Source organism: Pan paniscus, chromosome 1 (assembly GCF_029289425.2).
Source record: "Pan paniscus chromosome 1, NHGRI_mPanPan1-v2.0_pri, whole genome shotgun sequence".
In the NCBI taxonomy this organism is placed as follows: Eukaryota; Metazoa; Chordata; class Mammalia; order Primates; family Hominidae; genus Pan; species Pan paniscus.
The window spans coordinates 46,645,123-46,654,480 of NC_073249.2; the positions used below are offsets into that span (position 1 = coordinate 46,645,123).

The window sequence follows — 9,358 nt, forward strand, 5'->3', positions numbered from 1 at the left end:
CTGAGGCAGGAGAATTGCTTGAACCGGAGGTAGAGGTTGCAGTGAGCTGAGATTGCACCACTGCATTGCAGCCCAGGCAAGAGTGATACTCCGTCTTAAAAAAAGAAAAAAAAAAAAAACACTACCACCACCACCAACAAAAGACCCAAACTAGGTTCTCTGTTTGTGTAATGAAGGAACAAATGTCACTTCTACCCCCAATATCATTGGTCAGCTGGCAGGTTAGTCAGCGTTTGTGAATTTAGCATGTTGAGATCATGGAGTAATCTGAAGTACTCAATGGACCAATCTGAATTAAGCTTTTCCTGTTTTTCATAGGAGTGTTCTTTTCTCTAAACTGCTGTAATTTTTCTTGATTTATTAGGCTGGAGGACGTGTGCCAGTGTTAGACACACTCATAGAACTTGTTACACGAGGCCGATCTATCCCGGTACATCTGAATTCTTTGCCAAGACTGGAAACCCTAGTAGCTGAGGTTCAGGCTTGGAAAGAATGTGCTGTTAATACATTCTTGACCGAGAATTCTCCATATTCTCTCTTAGAGGTAAGTTTACAACCAGCTCATCTGCAAGACCTTAGATCTCCTAGTTTGGTAAAACATGCAGTTCATCACATACAAAGATGACATCACAGATTAATCTATATTCTGTGAGTTGTTCTTCCCGTAAAGCCAGGGAGACTCTTCTAATTTTCTGGTGAAGCAACCTTTAAATGTTTTCTTGGTTGATTTAGCATAACAGTATCTAAAGAAGAAAATTTTTTCCTATTGGGTGAAATTCCTCTGTGTTGAAATTGGACTCTTAAACTTGGCCGTGCTTCGCCCACCTGAATTTAGTAAGCCTGATAAATGATCTCCCCCATCTTTTAAAAGTGCTTTAACTGCACTTTTTGTATTTTCTGTAAACTTGCTTGTGCATCATGACTGGGATCAGCCAGTATATATCACATTTTTAACTTGTTACTTAATTGAATAAGGAATCAGTCTATCTTTTATGAGTCTTCCTCCTCCTTTTGTAAAGGAGAGTCTCAGGGTTGCATGTTCCAAAGAAAATCTTCAGTACTAAGAAATGCACATCCTTTTTACTGCTTAGGCTTTTATTTTGGGACTTCCTACATAATGCTTTATCTGAAATTTATTTTACCATTGGTTGTGCCTTGGCCCACATTAGGTGCTGTGTCCTCGATGTGATATTGGCCTTTTGGGATTGAAAAGGAAGCAGAGAAAGTTAAAGGAGCCCTTGCCAAATGGAAAGAAAAAAAGCACCAAATTAGAGAGTCTGAGTGACCTGGAGAGAGCTTTAACTGAAAGCAAGGAGACTGCTTCAGCTGTATGTAGGGGTTTTTTCTTCTCCTTTCTATGTTACTGGGAAGAATAATTTCTAACCCTTTCTGTTTTATAGGAATTTGGAGAAGGCAAGTAGAGTAACTTGAAAGCGTTCAGTTTTACTAAAAAGACTTTTTGAAAATTGTCAAGTGTTAAGAGTTTTGAATGGTAAGATGCATAGAGGTGGGAAAGATTCAGGGTAGGCTTCCCAGTCTCAGGGTCTTGCAGACACAGAAACAGTCTAGTGCCTGTGGGTTGATCCAGGAATGCTAACTAAAGATATTGAGACTAATATTAATAGATGTATGAAAATGCAATGCTAATTTATTAGTTTATAGTTAAGAAGTACATTTAAAAGTTTACTGGATACTTTGATACTCATCTGGAATACCTTACATCTCTGACCTGCATTTAGTAAATACTGTTGATTCAAAGATGATAGTTTAAAGAAGATGAAGCAATGTATAACTAATGTTACACATTAAGCACCTTATCAGGATAAAAAAGGGATAGCTATGTGATGCTTTTAATGGCACGAAGCATTGCCCGTTCTAGAGTGGGAATGTATACCTGCTACTGGGACTAGATTGAATGGGTTCATCTGTGGATCTGGACACCTTCTCCCATTGATTTCTTTGTAGCTGCCAGACCTCTTGTGATAGACATGGGTTGCCTTGATTTATTTAGGTATTTTGACACAGATGTTCTTAGTGTATATTTGTATATTCAGTCAGGTTCTAGACAGAATTCTGCCATCAGAGGTCCTCCATTCCATCTGTGGTTTGTTTTTATAAAGACTAACTGAAAGTTACAGTCCCCCTCTCCTGAGGTGTATGTATGTTGGTTTGAAACTTTATATGCAGTATCTTTCGTAGATTTTAGTCTGTCCATCTGTCTGTAGACCCCTGGTTTTAAGAATTCTCCCTACGTATTATCTGTTAATTTATGGTAGAACTCAAAGGTTAGTCATTTGCTTTCCATCTCTAAGCTGTCAGAAGTTACCTTGTTATCATATAACCCACACATATTACCTGTGTATTATATTTACAAAAGAAGTGGATTTTTTTTTTTTTTTAGTATACCAAAGGTCTTTACCTGATTTGCTTTTAGGCTTTTTTTTTTTTTTTTTTTTTTTTTTTTTTAATAGAGATAATGGAGAGTTTATTCTGGCCTTGTAAGGGTGCTTCATCTGGTGAATCGTGATGGATCTGAAAGGGGATAGATGTGGTGATTGGAAATGGTTTTTTAACTGTGACAGATTTTTTGAGAACTTGTTTACTATGTGCCAGGCAAAGAGTGTCCTATCCCACATCTCTTACTTGTCATCTCAGCCCTGTGAGGTGGGCGCTATTATCACCTCCATTTTACACATGCGGAAATTTAGCCACAGTGGAATACATGGCACCAGGTCACTCACACAGCTTAGTATGAGGCAGTCAGGATTTGAATACAGATGATCTACTCAGGATCCCATGCTCTTAACCACTAGGACTCTGAGTTTTAGGGGAAGGCCAAGCTATCTAGGACATCATCCTTGATTGTTAACTCTTTTTCAGATGGCAACTCTCGGGGAAGCTCGCCTAAGGGAAATGGAAGCCTTGCAGTCTCTCAGACTCGCCAATGAAGGGAAATTGCTGACGCCTGTCCAAGATGTGGATATAAAAATCTGCCTGTGTCAGAAGGCCCCAGCTGCCCCTATGATTCAGTGTGAACTCTGCAGGGATGCTTTCCACACCAGTTGTGTGGCGGTACCCAGTATTTCACAGGGCCCCCGAATCTGGCTTTGTCCCCATTGTCGGAGGTCAGAGAAACCTCCATTAGAGAAAATTCTGCCCCTGCTCGCCTCCCTTCAGCGTATCCGAGTTCGCCTTCCTGAGGGAGATGCACTTCGATATATGATTGAAAGAACCGTGAACTGGCAGCACAGAGCCCAGCAACTGCTTTCGTCAGGGAATCTTAAATTTGTGCAAGATCGAGTGGGCTCAGGACTGTTATATAGCAGATGGCAAGCCTCAGCAGGACAGGTGTCAGACACAAACAAGGTGAATCTAGACTTTCCTTGTTGGGTTATTGGAATTTGCAAAGCTCTGTACCTTTCTCTCGAACCTGTAGCTTTGGTGTTGCTATTCCCTTGGTATGATCACTTTACTGTTAACAGCACCCACTTTACCTGTAGCTTCCCACTTCAAGACCATGCAGGTATAACATATTCTTTTAGTTTCCTCTGCTCCTATTAGAAGTTGTTTCCCAGGCACTCTTTCTATAGAGCACATATTTAGCTTTTCACAGATACAAATAATTTTTTCATTTATATGTGTGCTGACCCATTTATATTTTACATATACGTATATGATGTATCTTTAAGTCTTTGCTTGACTAAAAAGTTTTTTTACCCTGCTTCTTCTCATGTAAGTCAATTAGTAGAAAGGGAAAGCACTTCCTGCCTTTTATCGCTTTTTGCCCTTTAAGGGAAAATATTTTTTGGAAGAAGTGTTTGAGCACTGTGTTATTTCAGAGGAAAGCTCCTGGGTTACACACCATTTGCGATCTTTCTGCCAAAAGCTGGATTCTTTTGACATCACTGGATGGGCAGAGTTTTCTGTCATCTTCCATAGGTGGCTGCAGTAAAAGAGTGTGAAGACAATAGAAAAGTACGATCAGGAAGACAGTATTCAATCTTTATGAGGTTAATCTGATGGTTTTTAAAGTTGGTAAACATCTCTGTACCAGAGATACCACAACTCTCTTGTGCCATATGAGCATAGACACATGGATTATATGAGTTAAATTGTTGATAAGATGAAGACCAAAAAAAAAAAAAAACAGTCTGTCATATTTGTTTCCTTGGTTTTTTATTTCTTTGCAGGCTTCTGAAATACAGTGCCTGACACATAGATGATGAATTAAATATTTGTTGCATAGATGAGTTGTGGCATTTGTGCACACTCCCAAAGTGGAGTCATTGGTGTTCTTTACCCAGGATGTGCTAGGAGTTTACCTTTCTTAGTAAAGGGAAAGGACACAACTCTTATATTAATTCATGGTCAAAGGAGTGTTTCCCCTAGCTCCTTTAATAAAACACTAAGGAAGATACGAAAGTGGTTATGGATGATTTCTGACAGGTCCTCATTTGATTTACTCAAAGGGGTACATATGTGTTCATCGTATTTTAATCTTCAATAAGGAGAATTAGAAAAGGATTAAAAGGCTGTATGATCTGTTCTTACACTGAGAAAGTGGCTTATTTCCCAGTGGCCTTCTTTACATCTCTGAAATCAGTCCAAGTAAAACTGGAAAGATTAAAGGCTTGGTCTTTGGGAAGATATGAGTTGATTTGGCCAGTTCTGAAATGCCAGGAGACTCTTCAGTAGGGGAAAATCAAGTTGTTGTTTTTTTTTTTCCCTGGTTGCCTGCCTGGGTAATGCAAGCTACTGTCATTGGACTAATGGGAGTATTTTTAATCCTGAAGAGATTTTATTATAAAACGTTTTCCCTCCATTAGGTATCTCAACCTCCTGGCACAACATCATTTTCTTTGCCTGATGACTGGGACAACAGAACCTCATATTTGCACTCTCCCTTCTCAACTGGACGAAGTTGTATCCCCCTCCATGGTTTGTATTTTGTTATTACGTTGAGGGCTGGATAGTAATGAGTGATCTTGTATTACTAGGTTTTTATTATAGATGATCAAGTACCATAAAAAGGACTTCATGCTGAAATGTAGGATATAGGCTATTATGTATTTGCAAAATAGGGAAGGGATCCTATTTGAAGGCTTATAAATGCAAAGGAACAGAGAGGAAGACTTTATATCCATTGTCCTCAGGGATGAAAGGGTTCATGCCATACCAGCTGATAAACACCAAGCTTTTAAGTCAGATGCTAAGTCAGGGGCTCTCTTGTTGCTTCATTACTTAGGAGACTTGTGGAGAATCTTAGGGATAATCCACATTTGCTAGAGTCCTGATCCTTAGTCATAGCATCTCAGTGTATATCTAGTAATGTGGTTAGAGCTCCTTGATCTACTCAGACTGTTGACACTGTGGCCATCAGTCTGTTTCTGTGCTTTCTGTTAGAAGTCATCAAGGCAGAAGTACAATCTCTTCTGCATTAGCAATAAGGTAAATGAGAAGGGGATTCAGTGTATAATTAATACTAGTAATCAGAAGACTTAGGAAATCTAGTTTTGGCTCTGTTTATTATATTGTGGCTTTAGGCACATTAAACCTCACTTCAACTGAAGGTAATTTGTAATTTAAGAAGGAGAGGGTAGTAGTGGTATTAGGGACAGTCCTTCTATTTGTCTCATAAACCCAAATGTGAATGTGAAACACCCTTTGTTGTTATCATTTTGATTTGGTCTGGTCTTTTACAGGCGTTAGTCCAGAAGTGAATGAACTATTGATGGAAGCCCAGCTGCTCCAGGTATCCCTTCCTGAAATTCAGGAACTTTACCAGACTTTACTTGCAAAGCCAAGCCCTGCTCAGCAGACTGACCGAAGCTCACCAGTGAGACCCAGCAGTGAGAAGGTGAGTGTCTGAGAGGCTTCTGGGGCAAGGCACAGTCTGGGGTGGGGGTATGCTTTATTTTACTCCTCGAAACATAACCAGACAGCTGGTGTGAGGACTGGGTGATTAGACTGAGGATGACCCATTTTGAATGCTGACTTAGTTGAAGGATACTCCTTAATGTCCTGTTTCTTAACATAGTTAAGGATACTGCGGCTGCTGCCACTTCCTTCTAGTGAACTAACTGACCCATCACATTTAAGGCCCCTGAGAATATAGTTAGGGTAGAAATCTACTAGGAAGCCTGAAGCCAAATTAGGGAAGAACTTCACTAAAGATAGCATGAGGGCTGATGTTGGCATTTAGAATTTCATTTTTCATGGCAAATTTCATTTGCCATACCAAGTAGTATGGCACAATCATTGAATGTGTTCAGTTAATGCGCCTTACACCTATAAGGTGTGGGGATGTACATCCTTCAAGAAGGAAGATTATTAGTGTGGTTCCTCAGGAGCCTGTAGGTCAAAGGATAGACATAAACACCTAGACAGAAACTATTATAGTAGTTAGTCATTCAGGGATTTGGTGAAAGGAAGACTCTTAGTGGGCACCTCTCCATCTCTGGTATTGGTTGGTTAATTGGAAGGGTAATCACGTCTTTAACATTCCTTTTTCCAGTGATCCTTTGGTAGCACTAACAGTGACAGGGGAAGGAAGTATGTTAAACCTGTCTTATATAAGACTGGGAGGGGAGTGGTTAAGATGCAGTATTTTTTTCCCGTGTAGATTGGGGGATCATCTGATTTCTAATTTACATGTTCTCTTTAGCTTCATTAGTTTTAGTAATAGGTGACCCATAGGCGAAAATTGAACTTTCCTATCTTCCACCCAGAATGACTGTTGCCGAGGGAAGCGAGATGGAATTAACAGTCTTGAGAGAAAACTGAAGAGACGCCTGGAAAGAGAGGGCCTCTCCAGTGAGCGGTGGGAACGAGTTAAGAAAATGCGGACCCCCAAAAAGAAGAAAATCAAACTGAGCCACCCCAAGGACATGAACAATTTCAAGTTAGAGAGAGAGCGTAGCTATGAATTAGTTCGTTCTGCTGAAACTCATTCCCTGCCCTCAGACACATCCTATTCCGAACAGGAAGACTCTGAGGATGAAGATGCCATCTGCCCAGCTGTGAGCTGCCTGCAGCCAGAAGGAGATGAGGTCAGTGAGGTTTGGGCCATAGAGGACGTGCTTTCCCTTAACTCAGAAACCCTGTAAGCTAGACCTCATCTCGCTGGGTCTTTCTCCTCTGCTTATCTGCTTTGAGCTGATCTGAATGGATTGCTCAGCCCTTCCCCCACTGATATCTGTGCTCTTACCATCGTTCCTGGGTGTCCTCCCTTTTCTTGAAGAAACTCTTGTTCTTCCCTTTTTCCTTTTCTTGCTCTTCCAGCTTTCACCTTCCCGGCGCTAAGAAGGTGGGAGGGATGCTGATGTGATGCCCTTTGGCTTACTTATCACAGGGCAGCGCTGTCTTAACCCCAAAGCAGACACGACTTGAAGAATGACTTTGACTCGGTTGCTTTGGCTAGGGGGCCAGCTACACTCATTTGGCTTAGCTGTTGTGCCAGAGGTCCCAGTGGTGGGACAGTGGCCGTTATTGGCAAATGGCCTGAATTTCTTGAGGCTGGCCTGCCCAATTTTGAATCCATTTTTTCCTCTGAAAACCCCATCTTCCTGCTCTTTGTAACCAGGTGGACTGGGTCCAGTGTGATGGCAGCTGCAATCAGTGGTTTCATCAGGTCTGTGTTGGTGTCTCCCCAGAGATGGCAGAGAAAGAAGACTACATCTGTGTGCGCTGTACTGTGAAGGACGCACCAAGCCGAAAGTAAAAACACAAAAACAGATATCCCCCTACTTAATGTAATTCAGGACTCCAACCAAGAGGATTTCTTCAAATCTCAGCAAAGCTACAGGACTGGTACTCAAGCCAGCCTGTAAACGGTGCTATTTCTATTCCTTATGGGATCATTTTTCCAGGACTCTTTGAAGAAAAGAAAAAACAACTAAAAAAATTTTTGACACTTTTTGTATTTTTTCCTTAAGAGCTATTTGTGGTTGTTGAGGTTTGAAAAGCTGACTGTTTTTTTTGCAGGGGTTCCCACCAATTTGGAAGGCATTGAAGCTTGCACCTTTTCATGTACAGCATTAAAATTTTACCTCTCTCTGGGATTTACCAGCTTAAGAGTCCAACTCACTTCCAGTGCCCAAAAGGGCACCCACCAGAAATTCCAGTAAATCCTCATTTGAGGAAGCTCTCCCTTGTTTACTTTGTTACCACATTGGGGAAATTTTTAAGTTTTTCACTTTGGGAGTTTTTGTTTGTTTCTTCTTTTCCTTTATCCACTTTTCTTTTTCCTGGTAGACTAGGTTTATTTATCTGAGCAATAACTTCTATGTTGGTTTCAGTGGCTGGAATTAAAACAAAACAAAACAAACTTCCAAACAGTGTGTTGGTGCTTTAGCGATTGATTGATGTACAGAACACAAATGTCTAGTTTCTAGTGTCACTGATGAACTAGTGATGTAGAAAAGAGACTTCTCTGTAAGTAATTGCCACAGCTGTATTTTGGCTTTCTCCCTGTCCCTTCCTTTCTCCCCTGTTTTTTGGTAGCTTGTATCAAATGTTACAGTTTATATTGTGGAATAAATCCTTCGTCCTAACATAACACTAAATGCTGATTATTTAGAGCCATTAGAGCACAGCTTCTTCTGCCCCTCTACTGTTGCACAGCCAGAAGGGGCTGCTTGCTTTTGCCTCTGCCCAACCAGGTTGCAGTAGCAGTGGATGTTAGCCTGCAAACAACATTAGGGGATTCTTCTTTTGTGTCCTGCTCTGTTTGGTGGGCCATATGCCTACAGCCCTCACTAACAAAGAACCCCTCTGTCTTCAAGGACTAGAACCTATCTTTAAAGCCGTGCTCTTTTAAAATAAGCTTTCTCAGAATGTTGGCAAATCACTTCAATCCTCAAATCAGTCCTCCTTGTGGAATGCTGCCTTTATTATATTTGAATTGACAGGGGAACTTGGTTTAGGGTTAAGACGTTGGAAGGAAATCTAAGGAAAATTAATCCTCACAGAGGTCCGGGTTTAGTATATGTCTTGAGAGGAGACTTGTGAATTCCCAGACTCTGCCTCCTGGTTTCCTTTCTCATTTCTTTCTAACTGTAGCTATCATTACTGGTTGTGGATAGCCCATAGCTATTTTCCTTGCTTTTCTTTTTTAAAAGGGTCTGTTCTGCAGTGGAGAAGACATTCTGGTGACCAGACTTTTGCTTACTTTTTCCTATTCTGTTGCCAATTTTTGTTTTCCCCACATTCTATAGCCATAAACCTGAAGATGAGTAAAACTGGTGGGTCTTTAATAAAACAACAACAAAAACAGCAGTTTGTGATATAGCAGAGGTTTAAATGTACCCTCCCCTTTTATGCACTTCAAATAATTAAATCTCTTTAAGAATGACTTCTA

The 9,358-nt window shown here is 40.7% G+C and overlaps 1 protein-coding gene across 5 annotated transcripts in view; it reads left to right on the top strand.

The window, feature by feature from the left end:
• KDM5B (lysine demethylase 5B) overlaps nt 1-9,358 on the top strand; it is an 80,422-nt gene extending 71,064 nt beyond the window's left edge. For all 5 annotated transcript variants that reach the window (XM_003823008.7, XM_063601454.1, XM_055109570.2 and 2 more), the window contains 7 exons: nt 365-544; nt 1,170-1,328; nt 2,881-3,366; nt 4,827-4,938; nt 5,703-5,857; nt 6,729-7,049; nt 7,583-9,358. In XM_003823008.7, coding sequence (XP_003823056.1) covers nt 365-544; nt 1,170-1,328; nt 2,881-3,366; nt 4,827-4,938; nt 5,703-5,857; nt 6,729-7,049; nt 7,583-7,720 — 1,551 coding nt within the window. In that variant the 3' untranslated portion in view covers nt 7,721-9,358. The remainder of the gene's footprint in view (nt 1-364; nt 545-1,169; nt 1,329-2,880; nt 3,367-4,826; nt 4,939-5,702; nt 5,858-6,728; nt 7,050-7,582) is intronic.